At 42.4% G+C, this 26551-nt stretch overlaps 1 protein-coding gene across 2 annotated transcripts in view; it reads right to left on the reverse strand.

Annotated features, from left to right (window-relative positions):
• LOC124787917 (regulation of nuclear pre-mRNA domain-containing protein 1B) overlaps window positions 1–26551 on the reverse strand; it is a 77484-nt gene that overhangs the window by 15083 nt on the left and 35850 nt on the right. For both annotated transcript variants that reach the window (XM_047254904.1, XM_047254905.1), the window contains exon 3: window positions 3483–3727. In XM_047254904.1, coding sequence (XP_047110860.1) covers window positions 3483–3727 — 245 coding nt within the window. The remainder of the gene's footprint in view (window positions 1–3482; window positions 3728–26551) is intronic.

The raw sequence follows: 26551 nt of genomic DNA on the forward strand, positions 1-26551 counted from the left end.
AGAGCATATAAGGGGATAAAGAGAGGGAGAGGGTACGTCAAGGGGAGGAAAGGAAAGGAGAGGAGAGGAAGGCAGTGGTGAAGAGAGAGATGGAGGGGGGGGGGGGGGGCGGGGCGAGTAAAGGAAAGTGATGGAAAAAAGGAGGGAGGAAAGGCAGAATCTTTTACTGTCCCTCTGCCCACCCCCTCTCCTTGACTCTCCACGTCTCCAAAATGTAAAAGCAGTTAGTAGAGAAAAACATGAAAGTCATGAGGAGCAAGAGGAACTGTTAGGAAACAGAAACATTATTAATATGTTCTATGCAATATGGCACAATGGTAAATTTTGAAAGCAGTGTTAGCAGGCCTTCTATGATAGCAGGAGAGAGGGAAATACATCAAACTGTGCAGCAGGTAGCGACAGATGGTTACCATGGAGCACTGGAGAGGTGCCGAGCACATTGTTGCTGTACAAGCCTTTAACCGATACAGTGACTGTTTGGCAGCTGCACCACAAAGAGTTTCACCTCCACTATCAGAATCTCCCTCGTTGTCAAAATCCATCATTACCGCAATCACAATGTGGGATTGGAATTTTGAAAAGACTGGTTTAGTTCTGAAGAAAACCCCGATTGGAGTTGTATGTACCCTTGGAAACTGCCAGAGTTGCCACAAAAGGTGACATTGTCATTCAGTATGAAAAATTGCCTTGTCATTGGAGACATTAGAGCATTAAAAGAATACTGCTTCAGTTTCAATTTCATCTGAACAAACTTCAAATTGCACAAATGATTGTGTTCAGTGCCATTAAATTTGCTGATGTCAGTAAAGACGCAAACTTGATTCAATATCTTTAGGTCCAATGAAGCCCATTTTTATTTCAGTGATTTCATGAAAAAGCCAAACTGAACTCAAGGGAACACCACCCACCTTCATCAAAGTTCATCAAAAAGCAACAAAGTTACCATATTGCATGCAGTGAACTTTCAAGGGGTTACAGACCCTTCCTTTTTGGCAATGGATGTGGTGTGCTGTCACTGTGATGTCTAAACATATTTCAGCACGTTAGAAACATTTGTGGCACCAGGACTCCATACAATTCCAAATCTTGATATTCAGCACACCTGTTTTCAACAAACTGGAACCACTTCACATGCTACTGCTCTATGGCAGTAGTGAAAAGTATGTTTGGGCATCGTGTAATTTCCAGGAAGGCTAACTATATATGGCTCTTGAGCTTTCAGTCTATGACTTTTTTTATGAGGGTCATCTGAAGAGTGCCACGTACCAAGAATGCCAGCTCACCTCTGTACACAGATTGAAAAAGAAATCATTGTTCTTACAGGTGACAAATTGCACTGCATTCAAGAAAATCTACAGCAACTGTTGTTTATCAGTCATAGGCTAGCTACGTATGCTGCCAGTATGGTGTTGTCACTCTGCAGGTTTTGCCTAGCCATGCCCTCCAATGAATTAGTTTCTGCAGCTGGTAGGAATATGTTCTGAATGAAATGTTTATGATTATTCTTTCCCATTTTCCCAGATTTTGATATGCTGATTACAAGATTTTTGCAACTAAACAGTCCATTTTTTATTTTTTGTCCTAATTTGCCTTGCGGTTCTTTAAGACAGATACACAGCTGCAGAAACAATAAACCAGTCATACTTATCACTGGCATTATCAGAAATGAATGTGTCATTGCACACATTGGTTGGCAACCGACTCAGTCTTTTTTTCATCTCAAAATGATAAAGTGCAGTGTGCACACAGCTCTTTCAGAAACCTGACTGATCAGCATTATAAACAGCAGTTGCAGGGATAACAGCAAGTTTCGTCTTTACATCAGCTATGAATTTCTCTATAGCATTGTCTATCACTGGCAACTGCTCTACACATTTACTTGGTATTTTTGTGACTTCCTATTCTGTATGATTTCTTGAAACGGTGTAGCCAAGTTGCCGAAGTCTGTAAATCAGCAATGTTCATGTCAGATGCAATTTGGAGGGCCCAGTCTCAGAGAACCCCATCGGTAACAGCGCACAGCCTCTCACGAGCAGTTCCAAATCTTTCGAACAGTTTTTCATTCAGATGGTTTCGGGTTTCCGTTTGGCGCGTATTTCTTACTTCATGCTATTCATTCTTCCATTTGTACAGTCCATGCTCCAATTTTATGAAACAGTAACACCTTTGCACACTGCGTAACTTCAAGCATTTTTTCCCTCCTTCATTTAACCAATATTTCACTGCCTTTTCTTTGTCACTAAAAGCTGTTGCAGTACGTATTTTTTTTAGGCTTCAAAAGTATTCTTCTTCAGAACTGTTACTGGCACAAACAACATCATCCGAACCGCAATTCATGGAATCAACACAGTTATTTCCTATTTCTTCTAACATACCCACAATTTCAAACGAAATGTCGATATCATTTGAATCAATGTCAAGGAAATCAACTAACAAATGACACATATGTATGTCTTCAGGAGAAGTAGGTTATTTCGGCTGCAAACCACCTTCTTCATATTTCATCATTGCTAAACTGAGAACATTAATTGGATTTCACATTACTGTTAAGCTGGAAGGAAAAAAGGGTACTACTTGCAGGCATGCCTTAAGAAAGCACAATAAATATTCATTCAGCTTTATCTGTACTGTCAATACTTACCAATACTGCAAAAAGTAACTGATAATTTGTAACAGGTGTTACTTGAATGGCTCATTCGAGAGAATAGTAACTGTGTACTGTAGTGTGAGAGAAACTATCAACAAACAGTAACCTGAAATGTCCTTTACAAATTATGATCGGGTTGTGTCGTGTTTCATGTTTACAAATATACCACTGACCTCCGTTACGCGTGTGTGCCTAGTCGTGCATGCGCAGTTGCTACAGTGCCAGTAGGGGTGTACATTTCTACCGCTACCCGGGACACACTGAATTTGGCAATTTTCAGCTATTTATTTAAATACTCACAGTGCCTCTTAGCAGCTAAAATGTGGACAGTGCATTTCTTTTGTAGTCTCTTTCCTGTGTAAAAAATTTCACAGTAAGTTTCAACATGTCTTGTTGGACCATTCCCTTGTTAGATTTGTAAAGATCTGTGCACCAAGTATCAATTTTACATGACTGTAAAAGCTATCTATATTCAATAGCTGTCAATAACTAACACTCTTCCGCATTCATTAAAGGAAGGAGTAAGTTCCGCCCGATCTACAATGAATGAAAATTATTATTGTAGGAGAAAATGACAGCTTTTTGTAGAGCAATGGGAACAATGTTGGACTTACTGTATGATGAAGTCCAATTTCTAGGTTATTTATTTACAAAAGAAATTACATTTCACAAATTCAAAAAAGCAACACGATTATTTAAGCATATAAACTGAATAGTTTCATTCATACTAATATTATAAATGCAAAACCAAGTGCAGCCACAAGTAACAGCTAATATTTGAGTTGTTAACCTCTCATGCTTTTGTTTTATACCTAAATGAAATTTGCGTCCTTACCATGAGAGCTTTTATAAGCTCCTCCGGTTCTGGAGGATCTCCAGATGGTGTATGTGGTGATAGGGTAACATGTAACTCTTTAGTCCCATCTACTTCAACTTCTGTTTCTGACTTTTTATGCTCCCTTGGTACAACTTTTACTTTTATTGTTTTCTCCTTCTTAGTTGGCTTTTCCACTTCAGGCACAAAACTTGGTGTTAACTTCACTTTCTTCTTTGGTGGAGTTGGCTCTCTGTCCGGTGGTTCTAAGAACAGTGACAACAGAAATAAAAATACAGTAATGTTTTAATAACACATATTTCTTACAATAACTCTCAAAAAATCTTTAGTACTTTGAAGCTAGCTAATTTTTCTGACACCTATTTGAATCTAAACAATTCCAATTTTAGCTGGAAATATATCATTACAATTGCATCACATATAAACTTATGCAGCCCTGCAACGTAAAGAAAACAATATTTTCTTCTGAAGAAATCTCACACTTGCCCAATGGTATCTCTGCTGCCTAGCTGTTAATCAACATAAGCCAAATACCTCAAACATTTTTGCAGCTTCTACCAATCAAATAATTTTGCAAAGCACAGTAAGAGTATTGATTTCTGTATATAATTTGGGTGCACAGAGTTATAAATATTTTGTATGAAAATGAGGAATGAACCATCTTAGGAACCACCTCAGCATAATTTTAATTTATACAATTTAGACTAGACCATGTGCAACTACTGCAAGCACTGTGGTTGTATAAGCACAAAGCTGTGCAACTGTGTTATGGGCTGTACTAGCGCAGTGCAAGTTGTTGTTGTTGTTGTGGTCTTCAGTCCTGAGACTGGTTTGATGCAGCTCTCCATGCTACTCTATCCTGTGCAAGCTTCTTCATCTCCCAGTACCTACTGCAACCTACATCCTTCTGAATCTGCTTAGTGTATTCATCTCTTGGTCTCCCTCTACGATTTTTACCCTCCACGCTGCCCTCCAATGCTAAATTTGTGATCCCTTGATGCCTCAAAACATGTCCTACCAACCGATCCCTTCTTCTAGTCAAGTTGTGCCACAAACTTCTTCTCCCCAATCCTATTCAGTACCTCCTCATTAGTTACTTGATCTACCCACCTAATCTTCAGCATTCTCCTGTAGCACCACATTTCGAAAGCTTCTATTCTCTTCTTGTCCAAACTGGTTATCGTCCAAGTTTCACTTCCATACATGGCTACACTCCATACAAATACTTTCAGAAACGACTTCCTGACACTTAAATCTATACTAGATGTTAACAAATTTCTCTTCTTCAGAAACGATTTCCTTGCCATTGCCAGTCTACATTTTATATCCTCTCTACTTCGACCATCATCAGTTATTTTACTCCCTAAATAGCAAAACTCCTTTACTACTTGAAGTGTCTCATTTCCTAATCTAATCCCCTCAGCATCACCCGATTTAATTTGACTACATTCCATTATCCTCGTTTTGCTTTTGTTGATGTTCATCTTATATCCTCCTTTCAAGACACTGTCCATTCCGTTCAACTGCTCTTCCAAGTCCTTTGCTGTCTCTGACAGAATTACAATGTCATTGGCGAACCTCAAAGTTTTTACTTCTTCTCCATGAATTTTAATACCTACTCCGAATTTTTCTTTTGTTTCCTTTACTGCTTGCTCAATATACAGATTGAATAACATCGGGAGGCTACAACCCTGTCTCACTCCTTTCCCAACCACTGCTTCCCTTTCATGCCCCTCGACTCTTATAACTGCCATTTGGTTTCTGTACAAATTGTAAATAGCCTTTCGCTCCCTGTATTTTACCCCTGCCACCTTCAGAATTTGAAAGAGAGTATTCCAGTTAACGTTGTCAAAAGCTTTCTCCAAGTCTACAAATGCTAGAAACGTAGGTTTGCCTTTTCTTGCAGTGCAAGTATCAAATTATATTTCTTCAGAATTTGTGGCCTCAGTGAGACAGCGACAAGATTGTACGAAGGTGGTGCCATAACAGTGCCAACACTCTTGAAGATAAATTCGATCAAGCTCTTGATATGCTTATACCAGCAGCTGTCTGCATCATGTAATCTCTCCTTTCCACTCATGATCAGGTAATTTTACCTGAAGTTACGGAAAATGAAAATCATACACTTTGAAAACTGAAAGAATAATTTGGTCAATAATGTTTTAATAAATAAGAAGAAAACAATGAGATATAAGACTGGAAGACAAACTGATAGAATACAAGTATTTGGAAGCCTACCTGCCGTAACATAGTAAATGTGTGCAAGATACTAACAGTAAAACTGATCACTGTAAATGTACATCACATTTAGTGAACTTTGAAAAGTACAGTAATACAGCTCTAAGGTGGAGCACCAAACATAATATCCACAAGATAATGGGGTGGGACATGGGTTTATAACAAGAGGTAATAAATGGACTTCTGGATAAAAAGCAGAAGCATCTTTAAAAAGGAGCATATGTGAAATTGCTACATTTCTGGAAGTTAATGACAATGTGGATTGCAGTGTCTATGGAAAAAACTCAGCCAAGCTGGGCCTGCTATGTCGTATTTACATCCTCAGTAATGGCCTCAATAGAGATGCTTCACATGGTCCATATATCTTTTAACATATCACCATTAAGACGCAGCACTGACTGGCCGCTTGGCTTCGTGGCATTCAACTGTGCTTCACTCAGTGTTTTGTCTGCTGAATCACTATATGGCAGATTATGTGCTACCTGGACACATGACAGAGTGTTAAGAGTAGTACCAGGTGTGCTTAGTTATCTACCAGCCATACCACTGGACTGCATCAGTACAGTTCTTGCCACTGACTGGGATTCAACGTATTTTAGCAGCAAACTGGAGATTCAATGCTTTCTCTATTTTTGCTTCGTATAGCAAACATTCCCAATCCCAAATCCAGTTATGAGGTCACTAAGTTTAAGCAATATATAGAGATAATTTTATACACAAAATAAAAAAAGAAATAAAATTACGAGCGACAGTGACAGCAAATCATCTAACAAGAAAAACATTGGTAACAAGGTTGTAGATTGATATATTCTAAGGGCCATCTTTTTGTGCTGGTCAACCCAGATATTTTCCTGTTTATTACATGAACTAAGTCTTAGGGCTGTCTTTTACTGAAATTTTAGAGCTATGTGCACACATTTTCGAAGTCAAATGATGTCACTGCATCTTGTTTGAATTTATACAAGAGCACGAAGTAACAGAATCAGTCACATTACACAAGATTTGTGAATCATTGTGGGTTAAGCTACAAGTGTAATTTTGTACTCCATTAATGTTAGAAATCATATGCAGATAAAGTAATCTGTGGATGCAACTTCCTGCCAGATTAAAACAGTGCAACGGACTGGATTGGGACACAAACCTGGGATCTTTGCCTTGCATGGACAACTGCTCCACTGACAGAGATACCTAAGCATCCCTGTATCACTACTAGTCATATCTTTTACTGCTGCACTTGTAAATAAAGTGAGGGAAAAATGACTTCCTATATGCCTCCTTATGAGCCCTAATTCCTTGTTCTTATCTTCATGGTCCTCACACAAAATGCATTTTGACAGCAGTAGAATCATTCAGCAATCAGCTTCGAAGACCAGTTCTCTAAATTTTCTCAATAGCGTTCCTCGAAAATAATTCGCCTTCCCTCCAGGAATTGTCATTTGAGTTCCCAAAGCATCACCGTAATACTTACATGTTGTTCGAACCTACTGGAAACAAATCTAGCAGCCCTCTTGTGAACTGCTTCAATGTTTTCCTTTAATCCAACTTGGTGCTGATCCCAACACTAGCAATTCCAATAACTGGTGGCCCCAGAGTCCTAGATGCAGTCTCCTTTACAAATGAACTAGTTTCCCAAAGTTTGCCCAATAAATAGAAGTTGACCATTCGTCACCAGAATCCTCACATGTTCGTCCCATTTCATATCGGTCTGCAATGTTACTCCCAGATGTAAACAGTACGACTGTGTCAAGCAGCAAACTACTAATGCTGTATCTGAATATGGGTTTGTTTTTGCTAGTCATCCGCATCAATTTACTTTTTTTTTTTTTAATTTATATTTAGAGCCTGTCACCCCTACAGTCCCTACAACTACACCACCTTCCACCTTCCCATACACCACAGCATCACCTGCAAACAACCGAATATTTCTAACCACCCAACCCACCAAATCATTTGCATTTAGTGAAGTTCTCCTGCATATTTTATGGGATGAACACTCATGGAAGGAAAGATACTGTCAAAAACTGGCTTTGCCAAAGCCTAGCAGATTGTTTCCGGAATGAAGTGGAGTACAAGCTGATTTGAAGTGGTGAGGTAGGTTGTGAGTCGGTAGGATACTTGCCAGCGTTAGGCAAAAGTCCAAGGTTCAAGCCATGGTTGGGCACAAAGTTTTAATCTTCCAGGAAGTTTCCAAATCATTGCACACTGTCCTGTGGAGTGGAAATTCGTTGCAGAATCTGTGTTACAGGTTGCAAGGTAGAAGCCATTAAAGCTATTAGCTCTATCCTTAGAACAACTTTCTACGGTTAACACAGGCATCTGAAGCTACACACAGCTGCAACAGGAAATAAAATTTCTGAAGTACTCCATATACCAAAGCATCACATATACAGTCCTTCATCACACCTGTTCAAATACACAGTTCTCTGCTTGGCATGCCATGGATGCAGTGAAAGCCTTGTACTGAATATACGGCTTGGCTGCCATGGCACTTCCCTAGACCACAGCCTACAATGTATCACCACTCCAGGCTGCAAATATGCTTATCAACCCAAGATCGCTCTACCCCTACAACGATTTTATAAATGCCTTTTCTAAGCTCACTGATTCATACTTCAGGTTTAATCAACATGTCTCACTCATCAAGTAATTTTTAATTAGTGTAAGAAGTACAGCCACACACAATGACTAGGCAAAAAATTATGACCACTAACCACCACAAATTTCAATACCACCTGCTGATGTAGGCACTTGATGCAGTAAGAAAAGTATAAAAGTGGATGAACAGGGAATCATTCTAGCAATGATATGGACTGCAAATGGAGTAATCCACTGACATAAATGACTTTGACAAATGGCAGATTGTTACAGCCCAGCAGAGCAAATTGCAAACTGAGAAGCTGGATGGCTGTTCCCGGGCTACAGTGATAATCATCTATAGAAAGTGGCTGAAGGTCAGAGAAGCGATAAGTGGGCAACACTGCTCTGTGCAGCAGGATAGGTGTCAAACTGTGGTAGATTTGTGGACGGTACAATGCTGGTGCAGGAGGAGGAGGAGGAGATTAGTGTTTAACGTCCCGTCGACAACGAGGTCATTAGAGACGGAGCGCAAGCTCGGGTTAGGGAAGGATGGGGAAGGAAATCGGCCGTGCCCTTTCAAAGGAACCATCCCGGCATTTGCCTGAAGCGATTTAGGGAAATCACGGAAAACCTAAATCAGGTTGGCCGGAGACGGGATTGAACCGTCGTCCTCCCGAATGCGAGTCCAGTGTGCTAACCACTGCGCCACCTCGCTCGGTGCTGGTGCAGGCACAATTGTTTTGGAGCACACTATTTAGTGCACATTGTTGACCCAATGGCACTGAATTATGCTTGCAGTAGGCACAATGTCATCAAGACATGACCATGGATCAACCACAATGTGTCGTCTGATTGGGGGAATCATATTTCTTGTTGCACAAGGTCAATGGCTGTGTCCAGTACAGTTACTGTTATGCAAAGGGCTGCTTGAAATGTCCAGCGCGCCACGGATGCAGTCCAACGACCGTAACGTTATGCTATGGGAGACATTCACTTGGGTTTGCATGAAAGTTGTGTTTGTAATCAAAGGCACCATGACAGCTGTGGACTGCATGAAAATTACTGCAGAAAGACACCTGCATCCCTTCACGTTGATGCCTTCCGTGGTGGTGATGGCATCTTCCAGCAGGATAAATTTCCATATCATAAGGCTGTAATTGTGCAACCTTGTTTCAAGGAAGATGATAAAGAACACACTTTTATGTCTTGGCCACCAAATTCGCGTGATCTGAATTACATGCAGTGCAACTGGGACGCTGCAGGGCACCAACTTCGTGCCCAAAAACCACTGACCTGTGACCTGTGTGGAGACATCTGGTGCTACATACTTCCAAAAACCTACTACAGATTTGTTCTATCAAGAACCAACGGAAGATTCAGTTAACTCGTCAAATAAGCTCCATGCAGAATCGCTGCTGCTTTGCGTTCCAAAGGAGGACCAACACACTATGATACTATGTAATGTTTTGGCACAATCAGTGTAGCTCCTGCAAACAAAGGCAGAAATGCCACTGAATATTTATTTGGTATAAATGTAGTATGTTCCTCACTCCCAGACAACAAACTTTTTATTCTCTCTATGAACTGGATCAGGAAATCAAATACCAGCAAATATAAGAGTGACCACCACATCAGTCAACAAAAATACATGTTCTAGGAGCATATGTGTTTGTAGGATACCCGAGTGGAGGTATAGTGGTAGAGTCCTGCAGAGCACCGAGATGCTAATGAGACATCATTCAATTAACAGACATTTATTTCCAAGCATTTTATGATCACACTGTCTTCTTCCCAGTGTTGCCAAGCAGTGACCATGCTGGGCTCACGTTGCACGAAGGCGCACAGTAGAACATCAGTGCCTGGAGAGGAATCTCTAGGCAGAGGCTCTGGCATTGTTTGAGGTCAGTGCCGCAGTTCCTACAGCCCAGAATGGCTGTGCACGCCTGTTGGAGCCTCAATGCTCTCATAGCATGAAGCTGTGTTTGGGCTTGGTCCCAGAAATCTGTATGCCCCTGTTGTTGGTTGTCAAGATAGTGTGTAGACAGAGGATCCAACGGCAACCCAAAAGACAGCGTGAGAAGTAAACCCTGCATGCAGCCAGTGAGGCAGTACTTCTACTGCCCAGGAGCTGCAGCACAGCGGCCCTGCTCCCAAGTCTAGCAGCTCGCGAACAGGCAGATCAATTCATTCACGGAAGATCAGCCTGGCCATCATCATCAGTCAGTCACCATTGTCATTGAAGTTCCCTCCACAGATACTTGCAGACTCATAGCAGTGGACTCCACAGTGGCGGCAGTTGTAGACACCGGACATACTAAAACTAGTAGAGCTGACTTCCATCAGTATCAGTGATGCAGATGAAATAAACTAAATTTGAAAGAGTAGAAGGAAGGCAAAGGTGGCCTAAACTTCAGAGCATTCCTTTATGCAAAGTTTGAAACATTCCTAGGTGGTTAGCCCCGTTACAGAAGAGTGCTGAGTCTGCTCTGTATAGATGTTAAGGTACTGTAATCAGGCGTTCCTGACATTCTCTACCACACACTATGAGTCAATATGCTCTCTGTCTGTACTTCAGTTCTTCCAAGTGTAGAGACTGGTTATGCCAACATAGCATGCTCAGCAGACACGTTCTGCTTAGTTTCGTCCCACCCAGTTATAACAAAATTTTATTCCTACCATTAATTACTATAGCCTGCTGTGCAATGATGTCACCAATCAGAAGTTTGGCCATTGTCTCCTGGAATACATGTTTAGTCTCTTTCAGCCACCAGGATGCACTGGTCAAGTGCAAGTTTTCAACTAACATATATATAATATAAGAATGTCTCAAATACAATAACCACTGTAGTTGTTACACTACCAAATGTAACTAACATTGTGAGTCTGACAGACTTCACATCTTATTATTTCAAAATACTAGTTGCCATAAACATAATGTCCACCTACTATTATCTTCAATTGTACAAACAAATTGTTTCAGGAACACAACACAATGTTTTCACCTGTCTTGGATATGAATCCTAGTTCAAAGACCACATTATGTACGTAGTCTGAAAAGTTCTCAATCTGGCAATGAAAATTAGAATATTTCCAAATATCTTTTGATCTTTGACAACATTCCCTTTAACATTCATCCGCTTCATCCAATGACATTACTCAATCTCTGTAATGTTCTTCCGGAATTGCTGCAAAATACTTTTACACAACAGCAGTCACTTCTCGGTGGAAGAAAAACCCTGATCAGCAAGGAAAACTTCATTTTGGGAAGAGGTTGGAAGTCTGAAGGAGCTAAATCTGGTGAACATAACAGATGTTCCAACACTTCGTAGCACACATACCTCATTTTCCCCATTTGTAATGTTAGATGTATGTAGGTAAGCAGTTTGACCACCTGGAAGGGGTGTAATGGGAGGTGAAATTGTTGTGCACCTGACTGTTTAGTGGGCCCAGGACTCAAGGCACATCATGGCATGTCCAGCTAGGTGACTGGTGTGAGTGAGTCCAGGTACAAAGACAAGCTGTGTCAATGGAAATGGATAAATCCCACAGCTGGGAATTTAGACGGCTGTTGCTCACATGGCCTTTGTGCAGGACATGCACCAAAAATAGCAGAGGCAGGCAAGTTGAAAGATGGCTTCTTAATACATCTTTGAGAATCTTTAATAATTTATAGTCAAGTATTACAGCAAATCTGAATACATTTGTGATCTCAGAAAAATGAGGCATGTACACTGACAATAATATTTTCAGTATCTATGGAGCTACAGAATTTAATATTTCACAGTGAATAAAAAAATTTACAACAGACCTCTGAATCAATAAAGCTTCATGTGATCTCAGCAAATGGTATCTCAGATGATAGCATTGCATGATAGCTATCATCCCAGTAAGCTAAGCATCTGTACCTATAGTGAATGTGGATAGACTGCTACTTATGACAAAGATGACACATTAAGTGATCACAAGTGATAGTTGCATTCTGGTTGGAGTTGGCGATCATGTGTGTGTGAGGTGTGCTTGCTTGTGTGTATGAATGGTGTGTATCTCAATAATAGAGAAGGAAAGCTGCTACTCGCAATATAGCACAGATGCTCAGTCGCGATAGGCACAACAAAAAGATTCACACAATTATAGCTTTCAGCTATTAAGGCCTTTGTAAGCAACACACACACACACACACACACACACACACACACACACACGTCTGCAGTCTCAGATAATTGAAACCACACTGCGAGCAGCAGCATCAGTTCATGATGGGAGTGGCGACTAGGTGGAGGTAAGGAAGAGACTGGGGCAGGGAGGGGGAGGGATAGTATTGGGGGGTAGGGGGGGGGGGCTGCGAACCGTGAAGTGCTGCAGTTTAGACAGAGGGCAGGAGAGAAGGTGGGGAGGGGGAGAAAGGAGAGAAATTAAAAGACTGGATGTGGCGGTGAAATGACAGCTGTGTAGTGCTGGAATGGTAACAGGGAGGGGACTGGATGGGTGAGGACAGTGACTAACGAAGGTTGAGATCAGGAGGGTTACGGGAAAGTAGGATGTATTGCAAGGAAAGTTCCCACCTGCACAATTCAGAAAAGCTGGTGTTGGTGGGAAGGATCCATATGGCACAGGCTGTGAAGCAGTCATTGAGTCTAAACAGACCCACAAACAGTTATGAACCTTTCCTACAGAAGCCTTAGGCCCACAGAAATATCAGTCCTTCCCAAAGGCATCACGTTTTGCCCCACTCGCAAATTCAATCATGCAGGACTTGTTGAAGACCTTCTCTCCTCCCGGTCCCTACAGTGAAAACACTTTTTTGCCACCAACCCGATCAGCCAGACTCAACCAAAGACCAATATTGAAACTTGGCTAACTCAGTTCATTCCTCCATCCAACTGTGATCCACCCCCACTGCCTCCAAACCAACCCCTGTTAACTTTCCAGAATTTCTTAACCTCGAACCTTGCCTCACCATCATTCCCCGAATCCCTCGACATGCAAACTAACCTTACATCCCGCAGAAAGAACTGCAGTCCACCATCTAAAAACTGATCCCCACCTTATAATCCTACCTGCAGACAAAGGCTCCATCACTGTTGTTTCGAACCGCAAGGATTACATGGCAGAAGGGCTCTGTCAGCTGTCAGATACTTCCACCTACAAACCATGCCACAGTGATCCCATTCCTGTAATCCAGCAGGATCTCCAGTCACTACTCAAATCCTTAGGCCCATCCCAGAACCTCTCCCCAGAGTCCATCTCTACTTACCCCTCCACTCCTCGCACCCCCACCTTCTACAACCTTCCTAAAGTCCACAAACCCAACCACTCAGGAGGACCCATTGTGGCCGGTTACTGTGCCCCAACTGAGAGAATCTATGCTCTCTTAGACCAACACCTTGAACCTATTACCCGGAACCTATCCTCCTACATAAAAGATACCAACCATTTCCCTCCACTGACTCTCCACAGTTCCTGTCCCTTTACCACACAGTGCCTGCTCGTCACTGTTGATGCCACCTTATCCTAGTTGCAATGACCAACTAAATCCTCACCCACAATTACTTCTCCTTTGAAGACATTACCTACAAACAAATCCGGGGTACTGCCATGGGTACCTGCATGGCACCATCCTATGCAAACCTATTCATGGGCCATCCAGAGGAATCCTTCCTAAAAACCCAGAATCCTAAACCCCTCATCTGGTTCAGATTCAACGATGACATCTACCCTATATGCATTGAAGATGAGGACATCTTATTCACATTCCTCCAGAACCTCAACAACTTCTTCCCCTTTTTCTGCACTTAGTCCTTCTCAACCCAACAAGCCACCTTCCTAAATGTTGACCTCCACCTCAGAGACGGCTACATCAGTACCTCCGTCCATATCAAACATACTAACCACCAGCAATACCTCCACTTTGACAGCTGCCACCCATTCCATACCAAGAAATCCCTTCCGTACAGCCTAGCCACCCAGGGTTGCCGCATCTGCAGTGACAAGCAGTCCCCCTCAAAACATATCAAGGGTCTCACTGAAGCCTTCACAGACTGTAATTATCCTCCCAACCTTATACAAAAACAAATCTCCCGTGCCATATCTTTCCAGTCTCCCACCACCTCCTAAAAGTCCCACAGTCCGGCCACAGAGGAGCATCCCCCTCGTAGCTCAGTACCTTCCGGGACTGAAGCAACTGAATTACATTCTCTGCCAGGGTTTCGATTACCTCTCATCGTGCCCTGAAATGAGAAATGTCCTGCCCACTATCCTTCCCACCCCTCCTACAGTGGTATTCTGCTGTCCACTGAACCTTCACAATATACTCGTCCATCCTTACACAACCCCTGCTCCCAATCCCTTACCTCATGGCTCATAAACTGCAGCACTTCACTGTCTGCCACCCCCACTATACTATCCCTCCCCCTTCCTGCCCCAGCCTCCACCTTACCACCACCCAGTCGTCACTCCCATCATGTACTGGTGCTGCTGCTCACAGTGTGATTTCAGTTATCTGAGACTGCAGATGTGTGTGCAAGTTGCGTCTGAGCGTGTGTGTGTGTGTGACGTGTGTGTGTGTGTGTGTGTGTGTGTGTGTGTGTGTTTTGCTGACAAAAGCTTTAATGGCCGAAAGCTATAATTGTGTGAATCTTTTTGTTGTGCCTATCTTTACTCAACATTTCCGCTATATGGTGAGTAGCAACTTTCCTTATCTAATATTGTTACATTCCATCCTGGATCTTCTATTGTTTGAATGGTGTGTCTCTTCTTCTGATGAAGGCTGTGGTCAAAAGCTTCATGTAAGTGTCTTAACTGTGCCTGTCTGTAACTTAACGTGTCATCTTTATGGTAAGCAGCAATCTATCTTTTCCTACACTGTTGATATTCCTACCTGGAGTTTCCATTATTTGATTTCCTCTGTATCTATTTTGCTTATTGGCTTATAATATCTTTTATATTTTTTTTATTATGCAAATGTTTGTCACAACATCGAATTCTCCACAATTACATGGCAAATGAATACAGCATGAATATGTCACATACTGTCATACTTTTATGGTTATTCATTGAATAGTTCACAAGTCAATCACATGTGCTAGATATTGAAAAGAGAACCAAAATACACTTCTGTCAAAAAGGCAAAATAATTGTTTAAACAATACTTAATGACAATTCATTGCTATTTAATGTGAGCACAATTGCACAAGAATATTAGCATATTTATTTGTGAACAAACCTTTATTTGTAATTATTGTGAATGAGCTGTGTGTCACAATATATTCACAACATTACTTTATTTAAATATTGTTGTAATACATCAGTTTAGTCTGCGAAGTGGTCAAGTTGAGTCAAATCACGTCTGTGGAACTTACAAACAACGTATTTTCGATGGGGCGTCCTTCAGCCAACAGAAAAACAGACAAACTGAACACTACAGCAGTCAAGTAGAGACTAGGACTTCCAGCGAAGAGCTTAAGAGAGTGATTCCAGACACTTGGGATGTTCGGTGTGGAAGAAGGCAGACTTGGCAGTGGTATCATGTGGTTTTTGATGGAGTGGGTGATAGATTCTGAAAGGTGAATGGCAGCTGCCATATTTTCATTAGTCAAGGAACTTTATCTTTAGAGAGGTCTAAATGTGCTCCAGAGTAGGACAAAAAAATTTTCTGCTTGTATTGCAGAACTGAGATTACACACAGTACAAGTTTCTACTCTTCATTTCACATGTGTTAATTTTTAAATCATTATTTTGAACTCTGAACATTTTGAGCCGGTGAATATTTCGTGTCTTGTGGTTACAAAATGGGCTGTTTTTGCATATCTCTGATGACTAGTTAGTTGGAGATTTTGCTCCCATTCTTGTAATGCTCTCAACGTAACATTACTGTAGTTGATAAGGGAATCCTCTGTCTGCATTTTAAATGAATATCGCAGGATCACGACCCATTTATTTACATGTTCTTTCATGAATAAACATTATTCAACATAATTCTCTGTTGAGTACATCAATTACAGATGTTAGAATACAACCCATGTTATATTATTCATTAAATTTTATTTTGTATTTCTAGTCAATGCATAGACTACCTGACTGCAGGATCACATTTACAAGTTATTATTTGCAGCAAATTAATGGGGCAATGAAAGTAGGTGTGCGCAGCTCGACCCTACGAATACGTTGAGCTATTATTTTTAAACAGAGCTGTCCATAGCCCAAGCACATAAAATATGAGTAACCGCAGGTAAAGGTGCAACTGGTTTGCTCTTATGGGATGCTGTTTAGAAGACCAGAAAACTGTTAGGTGCTGCCGTAATTTGGGGTTTTCTCGTTTGGTATACGAATCCAATCCCTTTAGAATTACAACCGCAATTCTAACACTTTACAATATTCTGTGATCCAGGTCGCAAATCTATTGCATGATAGGCAGTTACTTTGGGGGCTCTGAACGAAGTTGTGGGTGTTAGGATTGGCAGCACAAGTTAGGCATGGAATTTGACAGGGAATGAAGACAAAGGTTACGCAGAGGCATGCTGAGTTGGAGTCTGCAGCAGCCAGCCAGTGTGGAGACTGACGCTGGCAACAGCTGTGCAGGCCAACGGTGGTGACTGTTCATCAGTGTCGACGTCACCAGGCTCTACACATTCGGCAGCAGCAACATAGTAGAAGCAGCCAGCATAACCAATAAGTTAAGTGCACGCACCAATAGCGTCAATATGTTGAACCCACAGGGCCGTCATCAGTGATGAAGCCCACAACGACTGATCAACTACCCAGTCTTAGTGGTTCAGATAATGCTAGAGGGTCAGTTAGCCCTAAATCTGAATGTGATAGTGTTGAAATTGAACTTATCGATGGGGCTGATAATCCAAAGTTAGAGAGGGGAAGTAAACTTTCAGACAATACATTGTCACAATTAATGAAAAATTTGCTAGAAATGCAGTCTAGATGGGAGTGCTGGGTACAGAGCTAAGTTCTGTAGAAACATAACTATGATCTGTAAGCACAAAAATTGAGAACACAGAGAGAAGTGTAGCATAAAGTGTAAAACATGAGGAGAAGAAAATTAAATATCATATAGAAGGGAAAACTTATAACTTTGAATCAGTGATAAGGACAGATGTGGGCAAGATTTTTGAGAGGACTAGCCTCTCCATAAAGTGGGAAGAGATTTGAAGGAAAAATTGTAAAAGACAAACGATGAGCCGGGCGATGATATTAAGAATTGTATGCACTGGCAAAATATGCTTGATGAAGAGATCACTAAATTGGTTAACAATTTGTCACAGAGAGTAGTACAATACGAAAAGGAAGTTCCTGAAAATAGATAACATTTTGAATTGGGATTAAACAAAGAAGCTGTGCAGAGTGACCAGCAGATTGAATACGTATGGGCAGAATTAAATTCTATAGCAATGACTGTCTACTACTGTAATACGTGTTCCAGGGGTTAATTCAGGAATGACAAAATGTTTTGCAGATCATGGATAACACCAACCAGTTGATTTTCTTGCTGCACGTGAGAAGAATGTCAAAGAGACAAAAATTAAGTTTGCTACAAGACATCTTGAGAGCAATATACAATCATGGACATGTTTAATGAGAGCCTCATTTACTACCTATGAAGTGTTTGAGAGTTGTTTCCTGAACAAATTCTCGAGTGAAGCGAAGCAAACATGAATTCAGAATGAGTTCCTAAACGGACCGAGTTTCAAACATGGAAGTGACTCAATGTGCGATTTTTGTGTGTGTCAACTGGCTAAGTTGATGCATATAAATTGTCCACCGGGAGTGTTGATGGAGATTATGATGCTCGAGAGACAACTACTGCAATGAAACTTCCTGGTAGATTAAAACTGTGCGCCGGACTGAGACTCAAACTCTGTGCCTTTGCCTTCACTCTGGAAACTACTGCAATGTTTACAATGGGATCTTGTTCACAGCCTGACAAATCCCACTGACGAGTATGTAGATTTTATTGAGAAACTTGACCAGGCATTAAAATTCAAGCCACAAAATTGGAAGAGTAGACAGAGGAATGGGTACCAGAACAGGAACAATAATAATACTCACAATAATCAACAAAATAATTATCACTCCAGTGGTAATCATTATTTTCAAAGCGGGAATGGAAACGGAAATTCTCACAACAGAAATCAGAACTGGGCACAAAGATCTGAGGAGCAGGAGCATTACAAAATGCAATGCCGGAATAAGAGGAAGGGAAATTAGTGATTGCCACATCTCAGGTCCGGAGACGGCAAAATAAACTGGAGTTGAAAAGAACATTATTTTAAAAATTCTGTGGGTGTCAAAAATTCAGCAAAGAAGCCACAAATGTTGAATGTGGAGGTTATAAGAAATGGGGAATAATTTTGAGCACTGCAACCCTTAAAAGGATGCAAGAAATGTGGTAAAATGTGTTTAGAGATTCGATGATGATGATGATGATGATGATATGGGGCTGGGAAATTTATTTTGTGGCAGGGAAGTGAATGAATGTATGTATGTATGTATGTATGTATGTTGAATGATTTTGTGATCAACAGAGAGGAAGAGGTGGATCTGAATTTGGTGGATGGGAATGTATGATGAATTCTAATGAGGCACTAGGCAGTGAGGACAATTACAGTAATGTAGGTAATGAAACATAGTAATGTGGGTAATTATAGTAAGTAGGTGAAAGTAATGCAGATGATTTTGTATCAGAGGAAGTAGCTGAAGCTACCTATGGAGATGAACTTTGTGGTGTATCAATGTAAGTATGTGAAGGCACTGGTGAAGGCAGCATAGCAATAGTCTCATGGCAAAGCAATAGTCTCGACAGTTGGAGACAAATTTTATTATATAACTGTGGATGTGAGTGGTTTATTGTTAAAGAGAGGTAAAGATGATATTTTAGGTGCTGGAGTTGTGAAGCTGAAGCTACTGATTTAGATATCTGAAGAGGAAGGAATCTGTGCATTCATTTCTCTTGACAGAAGTGAAGTGACAGCTCTTGATGAAAACATGAATTTTGAGTGCATGCTGAGGTATGAATGTGGAAATGCATTATACAGTATGTTAAAACATAAAATGGAGGGAGGTGTCTGATAAGGGAGTAAATTTAAAGCAGAATGGGTTAGATTTGAGTTTGGTAGAATTCATACGTACTGTGAAATCTAGTGTGGAGCAACAAGTTGATGGAGTTATATATAGGTGGTGATTTCTGTAATGTATCTATAGTTGTAATGGATGTTTTAAGTAAAGAACCTTACGAGTTAGGGGCGGATATTAACAGAGTTAATTGTGATAAAAAGTTTGCAGCAATTCAGCAGAAGTAAGTGAGGTTTTATATAAAGGGATGAGGTTTTAAGTTGTGTGGATAATTACGAAAATGTTGTAGCTACTGACATCATTAATTCGGAGACAGAAAACAGTACATTTGATTCTGAGGAGAACAGTAAAGTGACAGATTTTGAGAACAATCCAAATCCTACAGATGATTCTCAGAGGCAGATCAGGAGAATATAGAAGTGGATATTAGGGAAAATATCTGTTTAGGAGATGATGTTGGTACTGAATGGTAGAGCAAGGTAGAAAGTGACTACTTGATAAATGACTGGAGATGGCAAGGAAAAATGCTGAAGTTATTACTGCCTCACTGGTGGGTATGGCAGAAGTATAAAGTAGCAAAAGGTATTGTAAGAAGGACGGAAAATCGGGGGCAAAGGAAATGTTTACTGAATTATTTGATTGTGAAAATGAGTTTGAGGGTTGGTCTGATGTTACAATGTACACAATAGATATGGACAAAAAAGGAAAGGATATTATAAACGATCTTTTCAGGGAGCAATGTTTATTGAGGGGGCAAAATTGAAAACTGAGCTGCATGTAAGTGAACCGATCAATGTTAATGAAGGAAGATATTGTGCATCTCACAAAACAATAAATAGTGTTCTAGCAGTAGTCACAACTTTGTCTGTAAATGAAAGAAGCTGTTGGTGAAAGATGTAAGAGGGCTTGAATTTGAACAGATGAAAATTGGAAACAAGTGAGGTTCAAAAGATACTCTCACTGGTAATATAAATGTATGAGCCGACAGTGGTGGAGGTGCACCTGTAAAAGAACAGCATGTGTTTTGATATAAGTGTGTAAATAAATGTATTTAATGTGTAGTTTTCAAGAATTTTTGGGGTTACATTGTTTGTGTAAATGGTATATGTGGTGAATTTAAGATGTATGTAATGAAGCATGGACACACAGCTTAGTGCAAGAAGGGAGTAAATATTGGTGGCACAATTAATGGTGCAAGGAGGTCGGCAGACAGTAATTAGTTGTGCACATGAGGAACAAAATTTGTGCTGTACGCAAGGTCTGAGGGTGAAATTTCAAGCGGCTATTTATGTGTATTACTTGTAGTGTTTTGGATGTATTTCTCATGTAATATGTGTAGTTTATTTGTAATTATTGTTTGCACAAAATTAGGTGCTTGGAGGTCATCAGATTTCATAAAATTCAAATTGTTTGTGACAAAAGGACATGTGGTTAGACGCAAAAAATGTAGCAAACTTTTGAGGGTATATTATGTGGGTCAATTCTATCATGTACGTTATTATGGAAGGGTTACGTATAGATTTGTATAAATAAATATTGGGGATAATTTCATATAAAGATTGTGACAATAATTCTAAGGATAAGTGTTCTAATGAAAATAGAATATTGAAGAGTTTATACAGCAGTTTAGCTGCTGAGAAAAACCGGGTTAAATGGGAGATTTCTGCACAAGGTAGTATTAGTTTTAAAGTTTCCAATTAGACGCATTAAAATTGCAGAGAAATGATAAAATGTTAGTTGATTTATGGTGTCAAAAGTTCACAGCATGAAGGATGTGTTTTCTAGTGGGAACATGGACAGAGTTTTTGAACTGTTGAGCTGAATCAAATGTGGTTTGCCTGTGCTATACATCAGTTTTTGCTTGCCATCCTGTCTGTGAATGTGTCGATTCCACTGGGAGAGTGTTCAGTGTCTGATTTATGGGGATTCGGGAAGTAATATGATTGTTGGTAACTACACCAAAGTTGTATTTCAACAGCAATCATCTTTCAGCACTGAGGGTGACTGAGGTCTGACCCATGTTCAGTGCAGTATGTGGCCAAGAAGGTCATGAAATTCTACAGAGGCGGCTGGACTGTGAATATCTGAACTTTGAGCCTAGAAAACCAATCATATGCTATGTTTGTGTCAGTGAAGTGCTACGAAGAAGTGCTCAAAGGAAAATGTGATTTCAAATGAGCAAAAGCTCTACGTTTTTAATAAATTTATATGATTTATATTTATTTGGGCAGTTAATTAAATGTCATAAATTCTGTAATTTGTGTAGGATTTAGTTAATTAATGCTGATAATAGATGTTATGATATAACCTAGGACATACATCATGTTTCACATATAACTACAAAGATACACCATTGTTCTGACAAGCAAGTAGTGTATTCTATTTATTATGTTTATTATGTTATGTATGTTTTTATTATATTATGTAAGTAAGTCAAATGTGGTGCGACTTAATGTGCCAAGCTAGTGAGCTAATGTGCCACATTAAGTGGAGCCGTATAACATTACGCATATGTAGGCAAGCGATTTGGTCACCTGGAGGGGGTATGAGGGGACGTGAATGTAATGTGCAGTTGAAAACTAACAACCCCAGGAATCAGGGCATGCCGCAGAAGGTACAGCTAGGTGACCGGTACATCTACATCTAATCTACATTTATACTCCGCAAGCCACCCAACGGTGTGTGGCGGTGAGCACTTTACGTGCCACTGTCATTACCTCCCTTTCCTGTTCCAGTCGCGTATGGTTCGCGGAAAGAACGACTGTCTGAAAGCCTCCAAGCGCGCTCTAATCTCTCTAATTTTACATTCGTAATCTCCTCGGGAGGTATAAGTAGGGGGAAGCTATATATTCGATACCTCATCCAGAAACGCACCCTCTCGAAACCTGGCGAGCAAGCTACACCGCGATGCGGAGCGCCTCTCTTACAGAGTCCGCCACTTGAGCCTGCTAAACATCTCCGTAACGCTATCATGCTTACCAAATAACCCTGTGACAAAACGCGCCGCTCTTCTTTGGATCTTCTCTATCTCCTCCGTCAACACGATCTGGTACGGATCCCACATTGATGATCAATACTCAAGTATAGGTCGAACGAGTGTTTTGTAAGCCACCTCCTTTGTTGATGGACTGCATTTTCTAAGGACTCTCCCAATGAATCTCAACCTGGTACCCGCCTTACCAACAATTAATTTTATATGATCATTCCACTTCAAATCGTTCCGCACGCATACTCCCAGATATTTTACAGAAGTAACTGCTACCAGTGTTTGTTCCGCTATCATATAATCATACAATAAAGGATCCTTCTTTCTATGTATTCGCAATACATTACATTTGTCTATGTTAAGGGTCAGTTGCCACTCCCTGCACCAAGTGCCTATCTGCTGCAGATCTTCCTGCATTTCGCTACAATTTTCTAATGCTGCAACTTCTCTGTATACTACAGCATTATCCGCGAAAAGCCGCATGGGACTTCCGACACTATCTACTAGGTCATTTATATATATTGTGAAAAGCAATGGTGCCATAACACTCCCCTGTGGCACGCCAGAGGTTACTTTAACGTCTGTAGACGGCTCTCCATTGATAACAACATGCTGTGTTCTGTTTGCTACAAACTCTTCAATCCAGCCACACAGCTGGTCTGATATTCCGTAGGCTCTTACTTTGTTTATCAGGCGACAGTGCGGAACTGTATCGAACGCCTTCCAGAAGTCAAGAAAAATAACATCTGCCTGGGAGCCTGTATCTAATATTTTCTGGGTCTCATGAACAAATAAAGCGAGTTGGGTCTCACACGATCGTTGTTTCCGGAATCCATGTTGATTCCTACATAGTAGATTCTGGTTGGTTGGTTGGTTTGTGGGATTCAAGGGACCAGACTGCTATGGTCATCGGTCCCTTTTTCCAAATACTTAAAACACCCACAGAGAATAAAAACAATGAACAGAATAGATCACAGATGACACAGAACAAGAGAAACTTAGACAAAGACCAGACAAAACGGACTAAAATCACACAGAGTGTGACGGTGGGTGGCCGACCATAGAAATTAAAAAAAAGGAAAAGCCAACCACTTAGAAACACATTAAAAAATCAGGTTAAAATCGTAGGCCAAAGGCCAGAATCGGCACAAAACAATAAAATAAAACAGAAACACTCAGATTAAATGATAAAAACCCCCTGCCCGAATAAAACATAAAACTAAGTCAGCCATAGCAGAGTCATCTGTTAAAAGGGCAGGGAGCGTGTCAGGCAGTGCGAATGACTGCCTGAGCACAGCTAAAAGCGGACACTCCAATAAAATATGGACCACAGATAAAACGGAGCCGCAGCGACATAGAGGTGCGTCCTCACGGCACAATAAGTGGCGGTGCGTAAGCCGAGTGTGCCCAATGCGCAGCCGGCAGAGAACAACAGACTCCTTGCGAGAGACCCGCAAGGAGGAGCTCCACACACCGGTAGCCTCCTTGATGGCCCGAAGTTTGTTTCGTGAAGCCAGGGCGTGCCATTCAGTGTCCCAAAGGTCTAGAATTTTGCTGCATAGGAACGCTTGCAAATCGGTCTCCGGGAGGCCAATGTCCAGAGATGGTGTACTGGTGGCCTCTTTCGCCAGGCGGTCAACATTTTCATTTCTGGGTATCCCAACATGGCCCGGGGTCCAAACAAAGATCACAGAGCGGCCGTAATGCGCAAGAGTATGCAGGGACTCCTGGATAGCCATCACCAGGCGAGAACGAGGAAAACACTGGTCTAGAGCTCGTAAACCGCTCAGGGAATCGCTACAGATCATGAAGGACTCACTTGAGCAGGAGCTCAGGGTACGAAAGATGGCGACCAGCTCAGCAGTGTAAACGCTGCAGCCAGCCAGCAATGAACATTGTTCGGAATGGTCCCCTAAAGTAAACGCATAACCGACACGACCAGCAACCATCGAGCTGTCAGTGTACGCAATGCCAGAGCCCTGATACATTGCAAGGAGGGAAAGAAAGCGGCGGCGGAAGGCCTCCGGAGGGACTGAGTCCTTCGGGCCCTGTGCCAATTCCAGCTGAAGGCGAGGGCGAGGCACACACCATGGGGGTGTATGCAGAGGTGCCCGGAAAGGAGGCGGAAGAGGTAAAGCCCCAAGCCCGGAGAGAAGCTCTCGGACACGGACCGCGATCATACAACCTGACCGGGGCCGACGTTCTGGCAGATGGGCGACCGATTGCGGGAACAGGATACGATAGTTTGGATGCCCGGGCAAGCTAAAAACATGGGCAGCATAAGCCGCCAGTAAATGTTGGCGCCTCAATCGCAGTGGAGGGACACCTGCTCCCACAAGTATGCTGTCCACAGGGCTGGTGCGGAAGGCACCAGTGGCAAGTCGGATCCCGCTGTGTAGTATTGGGTCCAGCACCCGCAACGCAGATTGGGATGCTGAGCCATAAGCCAGGCTCCCATAATCCAGACGAGACTGGATTAACGCCTGGTAGAGCCGTAGGAGAGTAGATCGGTCGACGCCCCACCTGGTGTGGCTAAGGCATCGCAGAGCATTTAGATGCCGCCAACACATCTGTTTAAGCTGCCGAATATGAGGCAGCCAAGTCAACCGGGCATCAAAAACTACACCCAAAAACCTATGCGTCTCAACCACAGCAAGAAGTTCGCCATCAAGATAAAGCCGCGGCTCCAGGTGGACAGTGCGTCGAAGGCAGAAATGCATAACGCGGGTCTTGGCAGCCGAAAACTGAAACCCATGCGCTACAGCCCAAGACTGTGCCTTACGGATAGCGCCCTGTAGCTGACGTTCAGCAGCTGCAATGCCAATAGAGCTGTAGTAAAGGCACAAGTCGTCAGCATACAGGGAAGCGGAGACAGAATGTCCCACCGCTGCAGCGAGCCCGTTGATGGCAATGAAAAACAGGCAGACACTGAGGACAGATCCCTGAGGTACCCCGTTCTCCTGGACTCGGGAGGAACTATGGGAGGTCGCGACTTGCACGCGGAAGGTACGATACGACAGAAAATTGCGGATGAAGATCGGCAGAGGGCCCCGAAGACCCCATCCATGAAGCGTAGAAAGGATGTGATGACGCCATGTCGTATCGTACGCCTTCTGCATGTCGAAAAAGACAGCGACCAGATGCTGACGGCGGGCAGAAGCAGCATGGATGGCCGACTCCAGGCTCACCAGATTGTCGGTGGCGGAGCGGCCTTTACGGAACCCACCCTGAGACGGAGCCAGAAGGCCCCGTGACTCCAGTACCCAAGTACCCAAGTGCCGGCTCACCATCCGTTTGAGAAGCTTGCAAAGAACGTTGGTGAGGCTAATGGGGCAGTAGCTGTCCACCTCCAAAGGGCTCTTGCCCGGTTTCAAAACGGGGATGACAATGCTCTTCCGCCATTGCGACGGAAACTCACCCTCGACCCAGAGACGGTTGTACAGGTCGAGGAGGCGTTGCTTGCAGTCTACTGAAAGGTGTTTCAGCATCTGACAGTGGACGCTATCTGGCCCTGGAGCGGTATCAGAGCAAGCGGCAAGGGCACTGTGAAATTCCCACTCACTGAATGGAGCATTGTAGGATTCAGAAGTGTGGGTGCGAAAAGAAAGGCTCCAACGTTCCATCCGCTCTTTAATGGAGCGGAAGGCCTGGGGGTAATTCGCAGAAGCAGAACTCATAGCAAAATGCTCCGCTAAGTGGTTTGCAATGACGTCGGAGTCAGTACAAACTGCTCCATTCAGTGAGAGCGCAGGGACGCTGACAGGTGTCCGATAGCCGTAGACGCGTCGAATCTTGGCCCAGACCTGCGATGGAGAGACATGGAGGCCAATGGTGGACACATACCGCATCCAGCACTCCTGCTTGCTTTGGCGGATAAGGCGGCGGGCCCGCACACGCAGCCATTTGAAGGTGATGAGGTGTTCAATGCAGGGATGTCGCTTGTGACGCTGTAGCGCCTGCTGGCGATCTTTAATCGCTGCAGCGATCTCAGGCAACCACCAAGGCACAGTCCGCCGCCGAGGGGACACAGAGGAAAGGGGAATGGCAGATTCGGCGGCAGTAACGATGCCGGTGGTAACCGATTGAACCACTGCATCAATGTCATCATTAGAGAGAGGCTCAATAGCGGCAGTGGAGGAGAACAAGTCCCAGTCAGCCTTATTCATAGCCCATCTGCTAGGGCGCCCAG

Source organism: Schistocerca piceifrons, chromosome 3 (assembly GCF_021461385.2).
Source record: "Schistocerca piceifrons isolate TAMUIC-IGC-003096 chromosome 3, iqSchPice1.1, whole genome shotgun sequence".
In the NCBI taxonomy this organism is placed as follows: Eukaryota; Metazoa; Arthropoda; class Insecta; order Orthoptera; family Acrididae; genus Schistocerca; species Schistocerca piceifrons.